The sequence below is a fragment of the Corvus cornix genome, chromosome 20, assembly GCF_000738735.6.
Source record: "Corvus cornix cornix isolate S_Up_H32 chromosome 20, ASM73873v5, whole genome shotgun sequence".
NCBI classification, from domain to species: Eukaryota; Metazoa; Chordata; class Aves; order Passeriformes; family Corvidae; genus Corvus; species Corvus cornix.
Genome location: NC_046349.1, coordinates 2891964 through 2912329, shown reverse-complemented (window position 1 = coordinate 2912329; position 20366 = coordinate 2891964). Strand labels below are relative to the sequence as shown.

The window sequence follows — 20366 nt, the reverse complement described above, 5'->3', positions numbered from 1 at the left end:
AACAACAAAAAAACCCCCTACATTTGAGCTTAGGAATGAAAGAAACCCCTCAAGAAATGTAAAGGAAAGTCTGAATTCCATTCAGGAGGGACAGCAGAGTATGGAAAGCTGGATGCTACACGAGGTTGTAGTAAAAGCAGAGAGGCTGTACAACTGCAGGACTACTTGTATTGAACAGCACCTTCAGTGGAGTATCTACCTGCATTAAGCTCATGCAGAAGTAATACCTTGATCTCACAGATCAAGAAAAGCAAAAAGAAAACTAGATGCTAAGGGTAAAAAACACCCCAAGTTCTTCCCAATTAGACACAGTATTATGATAATAATTGTAATCTTGAAATCCTCTTAGAGATTCCCTTTTGGAGTGAGGTAAATCTGCTCTGTGCAGATTTGTCCGTGCTGATACCCTGGGAGTATTCTGCCAAACTAAATTCTGCAAACAATGTTCCATCTGCTGAGGTTTATACACCAGAATTGTGTATTAAAGAGCTTATTAGATCAAAATCTATCTAACAGATACTCAAATGTAACACAAGAGATTCTGTAAGTGGTTTAACATGTTAATCTAATTTAGCTTATTCTGGTTATTAGCTGCTCTTAAAATACTCTGACACTTGGATGTATTCATGCAGCCTGGAAATGGACATTATGTGTGCACAGGCTGCTCCTGAATGCCAGAACTAACACTTATTAGCAGGAGCAAGTAATGATTTGAGGGATCACAGTTCACTTTCCAGGTCTGTCTGCAATGGCTGACGTGAGGAAGGCCAGACAGGCAGAGCCAGCACATCACAGTGAAGTCTGAGCCATGAACTCAAACCCCTCATTTTAGGGTTTTTTAAAGTTGCTTTTGTTTTTAAAGCACCTTACTCTGAGCATGAGCACACCTGAGATTTGCTAATGACCATCAACATCCCACAAACCTGCACACTTCCCACTGAAAGGAGTCACTGAAATCAAAGTGTGGTGGACAGACAGAGCTCAGACAAAACAGGTGATGTCAAACTTCCAGTCTAAGTGCTTCCAAAACTCTGAAATCCGTGACTACCAACTCAATCCCCTCTCACCTGTCAGTGTTGACCACTGCATCCACTTCAGGGATGTTGGCTTTATGGGAGATTGCACTCAGCTCGTTCAGTTCCTGGCTGTTCAGAAGGAGATACTTGTTCCTAAAGCAAGACAGTGGGACAGGAAGGGAGAAAACCAGGATGAATTCAAGAGGCAAAAATGCAATTCCATGAAAAGCCGAGCCACAGGCCAACAAGGGCTGCAGGACTGGGCAAGCTGCTTTCTCCTGGCTGCTCTTCACAGTGTTCACACTCTGCTCCCTCCACCAGGCCAGCCAGCTGCTGCTTGGGAAAACATCCTCCAAAATTTACCAAACGCCACTTTCAACGCTGACCAGCTTTGAGATGATGGTTCTTTGCTGACTTGTTTGGGATCTTGTGGTTTGTAAATATTTTCTTCAGGATAACACTCATTTTTAAAAAAATCTCAGCAATGTTTTGCTGAATTTCAGAGCAAAATAACTATTAAATAGCAAACTTTTTCACTGCTTCCTGAAGTTTTTCTCTACCCTATAGTGATTGCTCTTTTTAAGTAATAAATCTCAGACAGAAAGCAGAAACTGCAAAAAAAGGGCTCAGTCATCCTGGTATTTTATTATCTGAACAAACTTTACCCTGGAAATATTTAAAAACATCAGGAAATATAGAGATCCAAATAAAAATGGATCTAAACCGCAGGAATGTACATGAATTCTTTATCAAATACTGAACTTTTCATAATGAAAATCAATTATTTTGTCTGTAAAGTGAACTAAATGCAGAACAAGTCTGCCAGAGTGGAAATGTAGTCCAGGGGTTCCCTTTGCCAGACTCCCTGCCCAATGCCAGTGTGCTCCCTGAGAGTCTTTCTGCTTCCAAGTGCTCAAAATCAGGCAGCAAACATTTCTTTTCAGGAAAGCTCAGGGAGCAGAGGATGCAGTGATGACTGTGAGGTTCCTTCTTGCTTCCAACACTGTCATCCAGATTAGTGCCCACTGAGCCTCTCATGCAAAGCTTCCTTTGATGTGGATCAAACAGGTGTCTGCAATGAGAACAGAGCCTTTCTCTCCCTGCAATAAACAGCTCTGCAAGTTCGGTTTGGACACAATTTCACTGCATCAATATCAGCATACAAGTACTTTGCTCTCATCTTGTCCTCAGTTAACTCAGCTTATCTGTGATTTCACAGAAAGCTCATGTAATTATTTAAAACCCCCAACCAGATCCCACACATTCCACTTGCTCAAATGTTAGAGTTGGGAGATGTTTTCTGCTCAAACAAGCCTGAGATCTTTGTAGCAGCCACTTAAGTAGTAACATCACCTGTAGAGATTTTATTGGAAAACCTGGAGCGATTCCCAGGCAAACAATGTCTTGCATAAAGGATTTACAATAGGTCAGCATTCCCCCCTTGTCTATGTCTAGCAGCTCCCCATTCTCAAAGCTAATATTCCACAATGAAAAAGGCTGATATTTGAAATCTATCTAACGGGACAAAAAAGCTGCACAGAAATAGCAGCCTGGCCCTAGGAATGAGCAGCACCTGAAGTGCAACATGCCTCTAACACAGCTGTTTGTAAGGAAGTGGACACCATCTCCCAGGACTGAATTAGAGCAACAGGACACTGATGGAATGCAGGATGCAATTCCACAAGTCACAACTAACACCTCTGTAGCAGCAGCACAGCATTAAAAAAAACCCCAAGCAAACTGCATCACCCCTCCAACTGCTCCAGCAGATCCAAGTTTCCTAAGGATGCCTTTTGAAAGCAGACAGAAGCTTTCCTCCTATTTCCCTGGCTCACGGTCTGCTCTCAGTGAGAAGGCAGAGAAAGAGGAAAGCTGCCTCCTTATTCCTTCAGCCAGAAAGTGTTAACTCATCCTATACATGTTTCAGCTCATTTCAACACGAGACAAAATGGGCTGGGTTTAACCACACCAGGCATATTCAGACATGCCCACTGCAGAGCAAATTCTTAGGCTGTTCCAGCAAGAGCTGAAAGGCACATGAAGTGTAGGGACAGTGCAACATTCCCTTCACGTGGAGCCTGCCCCATGCCCATGACACCTGGAACCACAACCAGGCAAACACCACCAAGCCACAACCCACCACAGCTTCTCATACTCACTCATGGTGGTCACTGAAACTCTGAAGAAGCCTCAAGAATTGTATCTTTAAAGTAATGTCCTAAAAGGAGACAAGAAAAGTAAAAAAAAAAAAAGTACTGCTTTAGTATTTCTCATCAGTTACCAAGCTGACATGAAACAGCTGAATGGAAAACCTTTCCAAATCAAACCCCTTTGGACAGCAGAGCAAGGGACTTGCATAAATGGAGAAGGCTGCACTTCTCAAAATAGAAGTGGAGATTGCCTCCAAGCCTATGCACATAACAGGTAATCATTTCTTTTCACTGCAATGGCAAAAAAGCTTATAATTGTACTGATCAATTCTGAATGTGTAGGTTTGGAAGGAAAAAAATAGAGAGTCCAACACAAAACCCAACCCTCCCCCTCCACCCCCTAAACCTGACTGTGGCACAATTTGTACTCTGTGTCTCTCCCAGGCAGCTTTTCTTTGAATTTTGGTTGTCTTCTACCTCTGGCTTCCAGGGTCCAGAAATTTACTCCTTTCACAGTTCCCAAACTAGGAGAGAGGGGAGAGACTAAATTGGCCCTGCTAAATTGCTAGCACGAGCCAAGGATAGACTTCAGTGAAGACAGTAATTCCTCAAAACCTGAATGCTACCACTTCTCAAGTCATTGATTATACAAACACCCAGTTGCTCAGCACAGCTCCTCAGGGGTGTATGACAGGAAAAAAACCCAACACAGAATCCCAGAAGTCCCTCACCGGGCTGCAATCACAATTCTGGTTGTGTCCGTGCAGAACCAGGGCTGAGGCCGAGTGCTTCCTCCAGATGAGTTTGTCAAACAGGTTATTGAGGCCAGGAATGAGTCTGAACTCTGCTATCATTTTATGAACCTGGGGAACAAGAGAGGTACAAACACGTCTGCTCCAGCCTCAGACACAGATTTAATGTAGTCTGGAAACAGAAGGGCACAACGATGTTATTCTCTGACAAAACATGTGAATTCTTGTCTCAAACAGCAAGTGTTTGTGTTAACACACTAACCACAGTGCAGTAGTTTCCATTTGGTGGACATGGATGGAGAACAGACATTTTGGGATAAAGCTCTTCACCAGTGCTTCAATTAACTACTGTGTCTCTAGAAGCAGCTTTGGGCATCAGGACATCACTTCCAGCACACTGAAAATGCATCTACACCAAACAGCTGAGCTGGGGATATTCTGCTGCCACTCATCCCCTGAGTGTCCTTTCCCTTTCCAGACACACAGCTGGAGCTCAGGCAGGCCTCTGATGACAAGAAAACCCATCAATATTGGTTTTGTTCAGGGGACCTGGGCAGGAGTCCTGAGCAGAGTCCAGCAGTAACACAACCACACCACACTGCTCCTTCAGGTTAAAGGGAAGCTGAACTTAGAGAAAAAAAATGCCAAATTGCTCAGGTTTATTTATCAGTCTGCCTGGTACATCTTTTTTATTCATATAAAAAAAGCTAATAATTTTGGTGTGAACAGATGTTCAATACCTTCCATCCAAGCTGGGATACTTTTGACATAAGGGATTTGGAAGATGAGGACTAAGGGAAATACAAAGTGGGATTCTTATCAGCTGTAGGCCTAGGACAAGCATTATTCCTTGAGATGTGGTTGCAAATGAAAACCACATGACTGGAATGTCCAACATGCTGCAAAAATTAAGTGCCCAAGTAATTGACATGTTCCTTAAAACCAACAAACGAAATCACTTAAAAATACCCCAAGTTGTCCCAAGACACAGAACTGTAACCAGCAGCATTTCAAGCAGATCATCTACTTTGTTCTATTTACTCGGATACCTGAATGAATCAAAATATCCGAAGCTGATGCTCTTTTACAGATTTTAGTCCTAGTTTGCAGCACAGCTGATGGCTTTTTGCACTCCTCTTGGCTGTAGCCACCAGCTGTGCCATCTTTATGGAAATCACATTCCTCGTGCTGGACATTTCAAGCATCACACCTGAGGAAAGCATCCAGCTCCTTCCCACCCCACCCATGCTGCCCTGACAGATTGCTGAGCTTGGAGTCCTCTGGTGCTCCATTATTTTAAAACACTCTTGGACACTGGTTTAGTCACAACAGCAGCTCTGAGGAATCTCTCTGAACAAAGTGCTCCCTGTAGTGCCCCTGTCCCTCCATGGCACAGGCACAACAGGAGGAAGCCAAGCGTGTGAGCTGCCTGCAAGAGCCTCAACCCTCAGTAAAGGAAGAGCTTCTACACTCACAGTTTTAACTCCTCAATCTGCTCCTTTCCAAATGACTCCGATTTCAAATGTGTGCAGTTTAGTTTGCTCAGCTCTGAAGCTCTCACCTGACAGAGCTCCTCAGTCACATCACTGCCTTTGTATCACTCTCTCTTCCAGACCCCAAACTCATTACAGTTCCTCTGCCTGAGGATGCCAAGACAATCCCTGCTCTATAGTCACCCTTCAAATGACTTTGGCTTTTTCCTGCTGCCATCCAGCTTCACAGGAATTGCTCTGTTGCTTTCTCAACACTAAAACTGTCTCTGCTGAGTTTCTGTGTGTGCACTGTGGCTCCCTACAGCAGGAGCAAGGAAATCAGCTGATAGCTCTTCACCATGACACAGACATGCAAGACAGCCTAGAAAAATACATAAGGAGAGTAATTTAGGGTGTGACGATAATGAGAAAGCAGCAAGGCCCAGATCTGCAGAGAAACACCACATATCCCCAAGGGTGAGATCATCCCCAAAGTAGCAGCAGGAGGAGCCAAGTCACAGTTACCAATTAATGCAAATTAGCCAGCAATCAAGTTTAAACCAAGGATTCAGAGTAAACATTTGGGGACAGGTTGAGTTTGGGAGGCTGCACCTTGCTTCAGGCAAACACCACACCATTATGTCAATTGTTGCAGTGGACTGAAGCAGGTCTGTGATGCCCTTAATAAAATTCTATGCAAAATGAATCCAATCTAAAACCAGCAAGTCCTTTGGCTGCTCAGACTGGTACCACAGATCCTGTGCTTTTATTCCTTCACAGAAAAGAGAAACCAAAAGGCAGCTGAAATGCTTGTCTGAGTGTGCTGCTGCAGACACTGCTGTGCCTGCATTCCAGAGCTTCCCACTGAGAACAGCTCAGCTCCAGTCCTCCATCTCCCTGGCTCTCAGGAAGGGCAGTGGATTCACATCTGCCATGCAAGTCTTACGCACATTAAGGAATGAAGAATGTATCATGTGTTTCAAAGGCAGAGGATTTCATAAAACAAAACCAAAAAAACAAACAAAACCAAACAAAAAAACCCAAAAAACCAACCAACAGCAAACAAAAAACAAAAGAACAAACAACAACAACCAAAAAAAACTGGCTCTGGACAAGAAGTGTTTGGGAATGTAGTAAATCCTTCAATTCCCTCCAGTCCTGAATGAGTCCTGGGAAGAAGTGAACTGCAGGCCAGCTTTATCCTTACCTTCCCCATCTGTACAGGGGCAGAAACAGCAGATGAAGGATAAAGAGCTGTTTTCCCAGGAAATTAAAAAGTGAATTCAAATCTAGCTGTCTCAGCAGCAGAGTTTTTGCCTTGTCACATTTGACAGGAGCACACCAGAAGTGACCCAGGGAGGGAAGGAATCCAGCACCTCCAGCTCCCTCCAGCAGCAGCAGGATGAGTGCAGGCTGCAAGCAGTTCCCGCAGTATCTATAAAACTGCATTCAGGTGGGGCACTCAGGCAGGGATGAATTATCTGTCTTGATACAATGGAAAAAGAAGTCCCCCTAATAGATCCATGTTCTGGTAGTTTCAGTTACGTTTTGGGCTTTGTTTACATTTTATTTCATGCCTAACAGAAACAGCACTTCTAAAAGGAATGACAACATGATTAGGAGTTGTTTATGGTAGTGACTGTGGTTTCTGAAAGAATTGCTGGTTCCCTCTGCTTCCTCTCATGCAGAATCTGATTCTTTTAATGCCAAGTGTCTGTTTAGAATCACAAAATCCCAGGATGGTTTGGGTTGGAAGGGATCTTAAAGCCCATCTCACTCCCCTACCATGGGCAGGGATACCTTCCAGTATCCCAGGTTGCTCCAAGTCCCAGCCTTGAACACTTCCATGGATGGGAAGCCCACAGACTCTGCTGTATGTTCAGGGTGAACAGGTCAGTTATGTTTGGGACTGAACTACAACTGCACTTGCATTCAGATCAAGAGATTTAGGAAATGGCCCTGGGGAGTGTTTGTGACTGACACACTGAGAGGTTAATACTCAAAATAAATGTGCTCAGGCTCCTGCCCCACAACACAGCCTCTCTTGCCTAATACAACAGCCCTTCAATAACTCACACCAATTTGGCCCTGCCAGTGTCCAGGACATCTGAATGCCCCTGCCACCCCAAGGTGCTCTGCTGAGCTGAGCAGACTGCCAAAGCTGGAAACCTGTCAAAATTGCACCAAGGACTGCTTTACTTTTCCCTTCACAACCTGCTTTTGACCCATTTAAATGAAACCACAGCTGAGCTGCAGTGACTGGTTCTTCATCACCCTGTGTGAGGCAGGGAACAATTTTTTTTTTTAATTTCAAAAGGAAGAAAGGCAAAGGAACAGATGAGTGGGATTTCCAGGCAGTGACCAGTGCAGACAGCACTGAAGTGCATCTTCCCAGCTGCGAGTTTGACAGCACACTCACACTTTGCCAAGTCATGGCACATGCTACAAAAATCATCCTGAGGGTTTCCAAAGCAGCCAAAGAAGGGTAAGGCCTGAAGGGGCTCCATCCAAACTCATCACTCATCAGGAGTGGTGAGAACACTGACTGCAGCTCCTGCAGCATCCAGGTACACCCACACACTTCCTCCCACAGGAGGCATCCTCCTGCATCCCTCCTGCACCAGAGCAGAGGCTCTGCAGAGCACAGTGTGTGCCCAGCCCTGGCCTCGTGGTTCCCAGTGGAAAGCTCCCAGTTTTCTGGGCAGGGCTGCTGGGATGGGATTGCCCAGCTTTGTACCTTGAGCTTTGCCCTGTTGTTTCAGTGTCCATGACCTCATTCATGAGCACTCAGGTTTAAAGAGATGCCAACTGTGAGCGTGACCATCCTTTGGGGCTCACCTGATTCCTCTGCCTGCCCATGAGCAGCACGCAGAGAACATAGAGCACCTCCAGCTTGTACATGATCTCGTGCATGATCTTCATGGACTGGGGCAGCTGTGTTCTTGTGGAGGTGTTGGCCAGTCCACTCTCATCTGAAGACTCTGAAAAAGATGGTGAAGCTGTGAGACTGAGGCAGCTTCAACAGGAAAGGATTTGTTACAGTTGTTACTTTTATACTGAACACTGCAGATGCAGGAGCAGCACATCTGCTGGAATTTTCTTCTCAACTAAAAAAATAGTGATGTACAGCAAATAACCAATCTGAATTACAGGCTAGAGAAAAAATATAGCTGAAAATTTAGAGGAGATAAAATCTGATTTTTTAAAATTATTTTTCCATAATGAGCTAAATGGCAGCATCTCCCTAAAATGAGTAGGCTCACCTAAATGAATTAATAGACTACTGCACCAGGGCATGGCATAAAAGGTAATAAAAGTAGATTGGAGTTTATGAGAAGCACTTACTATTAAATCTACTTTCATTTCATACCTCAAAACCAGTATACTTAGGCCACAGTTAAATAAATTTCATAACCTTATAGAGAATTACCCTGCTAAGAGCAGAAACAGGAGTACTAAGTACTTTTGAGTTCTACCAGACATACACTGCATTTTTGTCATACCAAAGGATGAAGAAACAAACCACACACGTGCTTCAAAGCATTTTCCTAAGGTTGTATTAACACTTCCACTGGAGCAAATTTTTTTCCCCAATTAACTTCTTTAATTTAGCGGGAATTACCTTTCCTTTTTAAAGGAGGGACCACGTGCTTGGTGCGAAGCATTTGAACCCAAAGTCATCAGCCAAAGTTTTACAGTAAAATGCTGGTGAAGGCACTTACCTCAGGAGGGTTATTTTAATCACTCTTTAACCTCACAGGTTAGGGCTGAGGATGCACAGCATTTCAGTGTTAGCCAGGCATGCAAAGGGCACAGATTGCTGTAGGATGGCTCCTTTTGCTAATTTCAATTCATTAAAAAAATCAGTGCTACATGAGAACAAAACAGGAGTCAGACCTAAATGTTGATATGTGAGCCCTCCATGCAAGAAAAGGGGGATCTGGACCAGATGCAAGGAAAAGCAACACGTGGCAAACCCTGAAGAAGGTTAAGACATGCATCAGCTGCTGGTGGGTGGAGCAATGCAAGCCAGGTACCTGTACTGCTCTGCTCTGCCTCCTCATTTGCCACTCTCATCAGTGCATCCAGCACGAGTGCATTGTCCAGCCAGGTGTACCACTCTTCCAGCTCCTGCAGGAAGCTGGAAGTCCCTGTAGTTTCAGACACCTTCCGTGTGGCCAGCTTGCACAATCGCTCGATGAAGCCTGGAATATTCAGAAGTGTTGCTGGAAAAAAAAAAAAAAAAGAGAAATAATTTTATTACAATTTAAGATCACCACAAGGTACCAGAACATCTACTTTAGGGAAACAGAAGCGTATGGTTAAAAAGATCTGGTTAAAAAGATCAGAAGATGGAAGAATTCAGTGCACTCTCCTGTTAAGGACTGGAAGAGAGCATCCATACCTCAGGAATAACTCAGTGTTGTTCTCCAGTCATACCAAGGAACTGATCTGGCTGAAAATTAAGCTGGCAGAAAGAAAGCAGCAGCCCTTGGAAGAGGCAGCTCCACCTCCCCTTTCCTCCTTTTTCCCTCCTGTGGGGTTGGTCTGCAGTAACTGAACTGGCTCCCTGCAGCAGCTGGGAGGAAAGCTGTCAGCTTTTCAAGTACTAGGTTCCTGAATTAGTTCCTTATGGAGCAAAACAGATGGAGAACACAGCACAGCAGCCCCAGGTGAGAGGGTTTGAACTGTGGAACTGCACCTTTAGACAGAGCAGTGCAATGACAGAAGTCAGGGCTCTGCAAAATGTTTGAGGAGGTGCATTTTGCTCTCAAGAGTAACTTAATTACAGGACCTGTCTGTTAAAGATACATGGCTAAAGCTTCACTTCACACTTGCAGGGGCAAGGAAAAAAGGACACACAATTTGGCCATGAACGTTACATGAAAGAGTTTCTTCTCTGCAAGTATAAGCTCCCTGATAAAGTTTTTAAAATAGAATATACTGTACAGCCTTAGAATCAGTCTCTGATTGTGCCCATAAAAAATGATTAGCTCAACATTTGCTTGGCAGGGGCCTATGCAATTATCTGCTTCAGAAGCCCAGAAGCTTTTCAGCACAATAAGAACTGAAAGCAGCAGATTCTACATTTGATGGTACTTCAACTTTTTCAATTCCTACTCATCCTTCTAGGCAAGACTTCTGCACCTGAGAAGTACTCAGCAAAGTAAGGAAAGCTGCACTGTGCCCAAAGTTAAGGCTGAGATCAAATCCACAGATTTCCAAGGCTGGTTTGGTAACACTAGGCAACATAATTAATGTTGAACATACTTCTCTTTTGATAAAGACAGACATCCTGGTCAGGACATCATCAGATAAAATCAGAGAAGGACCTGCTGCAACAGCAAGCACACTGCAGGCAGTTTTAGTTCAGGAATTCATATTTTATGGATGACACAGAATTACTGAGAGCTGCTAATGGGAAGTCCATGGATGTGGCTGAGGCACAGAAAACAAATCCAGTTATTTTAAGCCACTCAGTTCATCAGAGAGTGCTGAAATGACAGAAATTAACCCACCTAATTAGCAACACCACATGAAACCAAAAGCTACAAAGTTTCATTAACAGGAAAGATGGTTTCCAGGAAACTAAGGGGAGTGAATAAAGAAAAATACTTTGTAAGACACAACACTTTCAGTATCCTCCAGAAACGTAACACTATATGACATTGAGAGAGGAAAACTTTATACATTGCTGAGATTATTCTGGCTTGTTCACAGCATAACAATTACCTTGATTAATTTCAGCTCGGGAAGGGCCCAAGTTTTTTTTCTGCTGGGCATTTTTGGCCAGAAGAGTGTGCTTGTCATCACTGCCCGTGTCGAGCTCTGAGATGGTGACAGCCAGGATCCTGCAGAAGTTGGCCAGCTGCTGCTGGTCAAAGCTGGACACCAGGCTTGCCAGGTTGGGAATATCATCCAGCTGGATCATTTCCTGGAGGAGGTAACACCAGCTGAGTCACATGTGATGGTCAACAAGTGAACACAAGCAGATCTTCCCTGGGGAGCCCTCTGGGTTATTCCAATGTTAGCAAAGGAGCAGCAACAGTCTGAAGGCAGCTGGGATTTCCAACTGCTGACAGGCTTAGCAATTCCAAAAGTACAGCTATCCATATTTTAAATACTATTTTTACATTCGCAAAACATTTGGGGGCCTTTTTTAACTAAAAAACCCACAAAACCACAACCTAATTTAATACATAAATTATGTTTAGGTATTAGAAGTTTCAATTCTGTTTTCCAATCCTGTCTTTTCTTTGAAACTCACAGGTAAGAACTTGTGAATTATCTCTCAGTCTTTTCATCAGAAGTTCTTTTTAACAAAAAGGTGTTTTGAAAACAGCTTTCAGAAAAAAGAACCATTTTTGTTCAGATAAACTAAGCCTGTTTTTTATTTCAGGAAGTACATCAACCTCAACCTTATTCTAAATAATGAAGTATCAAGTTACAGACTCCTGACCTTCTCCACAAAATGTACACAGACACTTCCCATTCAAGGTCTTCCCAAGGTTACACCTCTAATATTTTACTTGCATCACATCAGGGCACTGAGCTGCAGTGATGCTGGCAAGTAAGTTCAATAACCAGGTTTGTGCAGAAGATTTAAGTGCCATGTCCCAGCCTACAACTTCTTAGAGAGGTGAAAAATGCTAAGGGATACACAGGAAGCCTTCCAGATGTCAGGAAAACAAGTAAGGTATGTGAAACACAATCAGCAGGCAAGGATGAAAACTCAATTTATATGAGGTTCATTTTTTTATTGGAATTATTGGCTGTTCTTTAATGACAGTGAGGTACTCAAGACCATGGGGACTCAGCTCCCATCATTCTCTGAGATGGGTAAAAGCACCACAAGTATGACACCACAGGAATAGTTTGGCTTCTGTATGAGAAGTGATTGAAGTTAATTATTTGTGTGAACAGGTGGGTTTCACATAAGCTACAAGAAGTGAGAATGGCACTTCAAAGGATTATCCTCAGCAACTCTTCAACGAAACAGCTGTCTTTCCCCTACCGGGCTGGAGAGCCATACAAATAATACTAAGAAACCAGTAACGAACCTTTTTAACTCCCAGGATATCTTCAATGAGCGTTGCAGTTTGTAGGAATGTCTTTTTGTTTGTCATCAGTGTAAACAGGAACAACACAAAGTCGTTTCTCTCCGCCAGTCGCCTCGTGACTCCTTCCGTCTAGAAAGGAGCACACACAGAGCCACTGAGAGCCCACCCTGAGCAGCCACATGGCACAGCACATGCAGGACAGCCCTACAGATGATGTGGTACTGAGTCAGCTGCTCCTGAGACCAGGAAATGCTGTGTTTATGGCAACCCAAACCATCTGCAGTCCTTGTTTGGAGTCAACGTGGCGCCTGCAACAATGCCAGGATGAGAGGCTTCACCTCAAGGCAGTTGTTTTCTTGTCTGAATCTAAAGCCAACCCTGCCTGCCTGGGCACACACCGGAGGGGCTTGGCTCTGCTTTGCCATACAAACTGTGGCCAGCTCCATGCCAGGGTCTGCAAACACAGCAGCTCCTAAGCCCTCAGCACTGCCCTGTCTGAGCGACCCGGATCAAGCACTGCCCTAAATGAACTGGGTGGTGAACCCCAAAGTCAGGCTGAGGCATGCAAACCCAACTTTAAGGCTGCCTTTCATGCTCTGAGCTCTCCTGAGAGCACAGCCAGGCTTTCCTGAACTCACAACTACATCCTCACTGCTGTGCCTTATCCATGACTGACAAATTCCCAGTGCTCACAGAACCAGACTAGCTCAGATAATTCCCCAGTATTTACACTAAGCATAAGAACAGTTCATGGTACCCACAGACCCACACCATTTCTGCCATCCTGGACACTTCTCATCCAATCCCAGCAGTAATACCAAAGTGAATTAAAACAGCAGCTAGTCTAGAAATTGCAAACTTGTTTTTTAGCATATTCATGCTACTCTCAGTTTGCAAAAGTTGCATTACCTTCAGTTAAAAAAATAAATCATCCAAGCCAACAAAAGAAGTGTTCCCTCTCTTCCCCCTCCCACGTGTACACAGATCCTTATCAGTGAGACATGATCTAGTAAGACTCAAACTCTGGAGATCAGACTGATGGTTTTGGAACAGCTCCAAGCCACTAAGTGACTCTTTTCTAAATTTTTGTTAAACAGTGTTCCCTAGGTTATGGCATAATGAGGTGTTGATGAAGTAAGCAATCCTGAGGATGTCCCCTTCATGCATAATCTGAGGCCTTTGCTTTTAGGCTCAGGATTTTAATGACAAGATATTTCCAGAGTCCTTTAACCCAGCACCCTCCTTTGCACTGATCTGCCACAACTGAACTGAACTAAAATCCAGCACATGGAGTTGCAGGATCCAACTTAAAACCCTTTGCCAGCCCCAGTTCTGAATAAGACCAGCTGTAGCTGGGTTTAATAGGGATACATTCCCAGCTTCAAATTTTAAGCTGGAACGTGACAAAGGCTGGCACAGCTTTCCTATGGAAACACAGAGACAGGAAGATCCAAACAAAGGAACTTAAGCTTGACAATGTGGCTAAGAAAACACATTATTTGAGTAACACATCAAAATACAGAGTGATCCTGTATTTAACTGAAGGAATTTTAATGTAAAGCTTCGGAGTAAGTTTAATTTACACTTAAACAGTCTGTTTGTTGTCTTATCGAGCAGCACATGCAAAAAGTGACCAGGAGAAGAGTTGTACTTACACATATACAGGTGTTGTACAGTATGCTTAAACAGTCCTTGATGAGGTCATCACTTACTGCAAAGGAGAGAGGAGAGCAGTCAGCCAGCAGCCACTCCCTGCCAAGGAACACCAGCGTCCGTGGGAGGGACATGGAGAGCTATGGAATGGGTGACAATTTCAGGCTGCTAGCTCAGAGCACACATGCGAACACCTTACAGGATAGAAACCACAAGAAACACTCTATACTTGAGCTGTTCACATGCTAAATTATTTTTGTATGGGGGGGAAAAAAATTACCCTTCATGCCATTTTCTCCACTGGCAACTCACGCTGTTTTCTCAGCACCTAGACTTCATAAAAAACTTTCAATCTGTTTTACTGCAGCACTTTAATATTTAAAATATGTTTTCAGCACAGGCCTACAATTGTCTACAGCTCAAGTTCAAGTCATTTCACCTTTGAAGTTCCCTGGCTGGCAGGCACAGGGTGCACCATGACATTCCCTTCCCTCACAAGGGCTTAGGGAACCAGCAGAATCCCAAACGGGGAAATGAAAACACTGCAGCAAGCTGCTCCAGCAGGAAAGTTGAGCTGAAGCCACTGCACTCCCTCTCCTTACAGCAATGTGGAAATGAGTAGTCACATAACAAAAAGCGTGCTGTTTTCCTGAGCTACTCATCTCCCAGTCTCTGCAGCTCCCATTACATAAACAATGTTTTGTGGCTTTTTATTGATAATTTTTCACTGTAGCTGTAGGCACAGTAACCATAACAGTTTCCACTGATTGCAGATTAATGCTTTGAATCAAGTATGTTGTGCTGAGTGCGTGACTCTCCGGAACCGTGCCCAGAAACAGGTGACTCTCCCAAATCCCAGCACGGATCAGTACCACGGAGAACAAAGACACCAATGATTCATTCTTAAATGAATCAACAGGAAATTGCTGGGATGGAAAGAGAATAACAGAAAAATAGAATGATTTCTGTCTGAAACAGAAACATAAGGCAAAACTGGGGAAAAGAAAAAGATAAACCACCTATTTACTCACTTTTCTGCTTCTTTTTCTGTGTAATAAGAGTTGGTCTCATGAGAATTTCTACTAAAAGCTGTAAAAATAAGACAAAGAATTAAGGGAATGATCACTGAGATACAAATAACCAATTAATTTGTCAGTGACAAACCCAAACCTGTCTCTGCTGAAGTCACAGAGGTGAATAATGAAGGCTCTACAATCAAACCCCCACTGGTGTCAAAATCACACTGACAAATAATAGTTGCATTTACTCTGAAGAAACAGTAAGAGCTGTGCAAAATAATCTCCCACGAGCAAGTTTTAAAGAATTTGAGCTTGCAAAGAATGTAATTTCATATGCCTACAGATAACATCAAGGATGGTGATCACACATCTCTTAAAACAAGGAATCTTCAGCAATAATCTGCAAAGAGATGCAAATCTTGCCAAGGCTTTCCCTAAATCTTGCTGGGCTTCAAAAACATTTCAGGTCCAGACAAAATTTAGCAGCTCTGGATTTTATCTCAGCACCAAAAAGACACTACTTGTGTACAGGACCCTGTAGGTATATTTACATTTATATTTATATTAAAGGAATGTAACAATCAGCTTTCCAAGACCAGGACTGTGCTTCTGACTGATGCAGAACTGATCTTTAGTTGCTCTAGTCTATACCACTGGTTTAGCTTAAAACATTTGAAAAAACAGCAGTTTATTTAAAAATGAAAGTTGGCTACCAGAAGGAACTGGTGACTTCTGCAAGAACTACTGCAAATGCCCCTGGGTTTAAAACTCAGTTTAAAATCGTTGGCATCACCCTGTCAATGCCAACTCACAAGATACTTAAGAGTTTACAGCTTGATCTATTTGTCCCATCTTAACTTTACTCTTCTTTTAATGAACTACTGACCCAGACACAGAGGAAACCACCTGGCATCACTGGAGGCCACATTTATACGCACTGACATGAATAAATAGGCAACTTTTAAGAGGAATATACATTTTCGAGCAATATTTGTAGTAGCAGCTGTAGCATTAATAGGGTAGAGAAAATGACAGCATTTTTCTCTACCCTATTAATTATTACACTGCAGATCTTGTATTAATGGCTTGTGTTTTAGGAGGACAATGCACACCTCAAAGTTTGGGGTTTATGCTTTAATTCTTGGGTTTTCTGCCTCTCACCAGAGGCAGAAGGAGCAAAAAGGGAATTATGAGATCGTGCTTCTTGGAATGGGGATGCATTCAGGTATAAAATCCATGAGGTTTGTGTATCACCTCATGTGTTTGCACTCTCAGGTCTTCTTTTACATGGATTCATATAAAGGGAGGAGCCAACCAAGGTGGTTTTGTTCTTCCTCAATGTAAAGGCAGTCAGAATCCAAAAATATTTTAACTATCACACATTGTAGCCTAGGGAGTACACTGCAAACTGAGTGTCCTTCAAAGTTACTCATGTTCCACAGCTCAAAATATTGCAAAATAAAATCAGCACATGGCACACACAGCACCAGCAGATCAAACTTCTTCCCTTCAAATCCTAGAGCAGGATTTTTGAAAACACATAGCACTGGTTTTTATCACTGCCTTTAATCCCACTAAACCCACCTCTATCAGCCAAATCTCTGCCCACAGCACCAGGTAATTGCAGTGTATCTGACATTCACCATCTCCAGCCCAAGGGGGAAAAAACCAACCAAGCCCCAACCAACCAAACCCAACAAAACAAGCTGTCCCCAACAGAGATGCTGTGCATTATGTTAAAATCATTTCTTCAGGGAGTACCACAATTTCCCTTTAAAAACAAAGGAAATTGAAAACATTTTCATAGTGTTCTCATTTGCTTGAGTAGTTGAAAGCTTTTGCCCTCAATTGACAGGAACAACTAAACCAGTGCTCATTTCAAAACAACATAAACAGAAGCTTTAAGTAAAAGCAAGCTAAGTGTAACAAGAAATAAATAGCAAAATCTGTTTAGTTAAACTAAATAAAAATAGAGTGTCAATTAGTTCACTGGAAAATACAAATCATACATTTCTAACGAAAGCCAAGCCAGAGCCACGCACCATAAAACTGAGCAAATGGGTATTTGTGCAATGTAGAATTAAAGCAAATAAACAAAATGGTAAATTGCCAAAATGTCCACAGAAACCTTCCAGTTCTGTTTAAAAAACTTTGCCATAGATGAAGCAATAAACAGACAACCTGGCTAAGACACAGCCCTGGTGTGCTCAAACTGCCCCAGATCCCCCAATGTTAAGTGAAATTCTCACTGCTCCACGGCCAATTGTGTTATTTTATCTCACAACTAGGAAGCATTTGAAACTGTCTTCATTCAGAACTGAAGGTCTAATCTTTTTCACGGCAAAAACAGAGTGACTAAAGAAATAGCCAGGTATTCTAGATTGTATAAGAAAAAAACACCTCACTTTGGATGTAATACCTTGAAAAAGACACCCTTTTCCTATTTTGATTAACAGAAAGAGGCAAAATTCTAATGCTTAACATCAAATTGGTAAAGTCATTCTGTAGCTTGAATTTTAGAAGCTTCAAAGACCTCACTGAAGGATTTCTCAGTGGGATGATTATCATACAGATCTTTCGATACTGTTGAAAAAACACACTTACATCGACTCCTCCAAACAAGTCAAATGTGTATGTGTTTGGGAAACTGGACTCTTGAGCAGCTTTTCTGTCTTCTGTGACATAAACCATGGCTTCCATCGAAAGGAGTGGAGAAATTTCCTACATGTAGGGAATAAATACAGAGATGGTTCAAAAACAAAACTGTTCATCAGTATAAACACAATTATATTCCACTGTCTGTGCGATCCACTGACTCATCATCACCTGCAACCCCAGCTCTCACTTACCAGCCAGTTTTTGACAGATACCACCATGCAGACAGCTTAAATAATTAATAGAGTATGGAGTATGATCACAGTAGACTTTAAAGAAACCCACAACAAAAGTATCTCAAGCTTTAGGAAGAAGTGTGCAGGCAGTACCTTTAGGATGCTTTGGCACTGGGAGAAGTCGCTGTTTGGGTGGCTGTGCTCGTACAGCTTCTGCAACAGCAGGGGGATCCCATTCCATTTTGCTTGTTTATCTCTTTCCTTCAACAAGGCCTCTGTGATCTGCAATGAAGGAAGAACGTAATTCCCATGTGTCCAACGCTTCATAACCAGGAAAATAACCTTATCACCTTCCTGGAAAAAGAGCTTACAAAATCCAGTATGTCTTCCCATGCAGCAATTTATCCAGGACAGGTAACTGCAGAATTTTACAGATGTAAAGTATCTTAAGCAGCACAGACAAATATTAATCTGCTTAAAGCAGATGTCATTTAGAGTACATAATCTCATCCAGTATTTTTCTATTGATTGTGTATTTTAAAATGGGAACACATTAGTCTCTAAACAATTCCATTAGCAGAACTCCAATTGACAGGTCAGTGAAGGAGGAAATGGGTGCCCTGCCACTGTCTCAAATTACACTGGTCCAAGGTGAAGAATGCTGAGGATGGAAAGGCTTCATTACTTGATGCATTCAGCTAGAAAGGAGTATTCCCTCAGCCAAGTCCCTGAAGTCATTATTGGTCACAGTAATGACCCAAACTATGAAGATTTACAAGCAGGAACATATCAAAGACAGAGAGAAAATTCCCTCTGTAGTCTTGGGCTTGGGTTGTAGATGGAGACCACCAACTAAATCAGTAGATTTAGTGGATAAGTGTCATTATCAGTAGATTTAGTGGATAAGTGTCATTATCAGTAGATAAGTGGCATTATCCTGAGAAACAGGCTGCAACCACAAAAAAGAACACCTCGGCATTTGCTACTCATATTCATCACTGTGTTTAACACCTATCCATGAAAGATGTTTTGAAGTCTGAATACTTCCAGGTTAACGCCAGGAGAATCTGTCAAGGAGGAGCGTAGGACCTTAAAATTAAAATTCACCATCCAGCCAATGACAACCAAGCTTTAACTCCTTTCCTCTCTGATACTTCAGAGGTACCTACACCAGCCCCAACACAGGGACTTATCACTGTATACAGGATAAGGTAAAGCAGACAACAATTCCAGCAGCATTTTTGGCTGGGTTTACAAACATTTTATACGTCCTCCAAATAAAAACAACAAAATAAAGAAAACCCCAATCCTCTGGTCAGCACCTCAAAGCAAACCTTAGAAAACAGAATGTCCTGAGCTGGAAGGGACACAAGGATCACCCAGCCCAGCTCTGGGCCCTGCACAGAGACCCCAACAATCCCACCCTGGGCATCCCTGGCAGCGCTGTCCAAACGCTCCTGGAGCTCTGGCAGCCTCGGGGCCGTGCCCATTCCCTGGGGAGCCTGGGCAGTGCCCAGCACCCTCTGGGGAAGAGCCTTTCCCTGATATCCACCCTAAACCCCACTGACACATTTGTGGGTTTGCTCTTACTCCTAGGCCTAAACCCCTAAGCTGCTCTCATTCTGCACCTTTCTGTGGTTAAGTGACATTCCCCTCCCACCTGCTTAAATCTCGCTTCTTATTCTTTCAGCCAAGCCATCGTTCTCAGACACAGCTCAGTGCACAATTCCAAAGGGCCATTCAATTCCTGATTAGGCAATTATATGCAAATATACTCCAATTTCTGACTGAGATTTTAACCCTCTTCACTGCTTGTTATACAGGAAGACCAGAAAACTGATGGAAGCTGAGAACTCAGCCTGGTAATGTATCTAATGTGGGTCCTCACCCTCATTGTAAGATCCCCAAGTACTTAGGATTCTTTTGCTGATGAAATACTTAAAATTTTAGGTAAATAAGAATTTTGAGGGTCTTGAAGTACCAGGTTTTCTTACTACAAGCAGTGATTGAAACAGCATGAGCACACTTGGGACATAAAATTCTCTCCAGTTTTTAACTTTTCCCTGCTTTCTGATTTCTGAATCAGAGAAATCAACCAGCACTGCTGGAGAATGATACCATTTCCTTCCAAGACTGAGAAATAGCAAAGGACCAAACCAGAAAGCCAAAATGACCTCTCATCATTTGGGGTCTGGGTCAGCTCCTTGGAAGTCACAGATTCCATTTCTCCTTGAGATACCGAGCACAGAATGAGCCAAAGGAGCTCTACCACTGCCCCATCCCAGGTGTGGGAGGAGTACAAACCCCATAGGCAGTGGGAAGAACTGGATGAATTGCTGGGCAAAGTGCAAAGAACACACAGCAAAATGCCAGGGAAAGAGTCCAACTCCCCAGCCCCAGCTGATGTGGAAG

At 43.0% G+C, this 20366-nt stretch overlaps 1 protein-coding gene across 1 annotated transcript in view; it reads right to left on the bottom strand.

The window, feature by feature from the left end:
- LOC104687898 (transient receptor potential cation channel subfamily C member 4 associated protein) overlaps positions 1-20366 on the bottom strand; it is a 35564-nt gene that overhangs the window by 6885 nt on the left and 8313 nt on the right. Inside the window, exons 2-12 of the mRNA XM_039563276.1 lie at positions 18108-18236; positions 17728-17844; positions 15136-15193; positions 14107-14162; positions 12452-12580; positions 11124-11325; positions 9428-9616; positions 8229-8371; positions 3898-4029; positions 3176-3234; positions 1068-1169 (exon numbers count right to left, since the gene is read on the bottom strand). Coding sequence (XP_039419210.1) covers positions 1068-1169; positions 3176-3234; positions 3898-4029; positions 8229-8371; positions 9428-9616; positions 11124-11325; positions 12452-12580; positions 14107-14162; positions 15136-15193; positions 17728-17844; positions 18108-18236 — 1316 coding nt within the window. The remainder of the gene's footprint in view (positions 1-1067; positions 1170-3175; positions 3235-3897; positions 4030-8228; positions 8372-9427; positions 9617-11123; positions 11326-12451; positions 12581-14106; positions 14163-15135; positions 15194-17727; positions 17845-18107; positions 18237-20366) is intronic.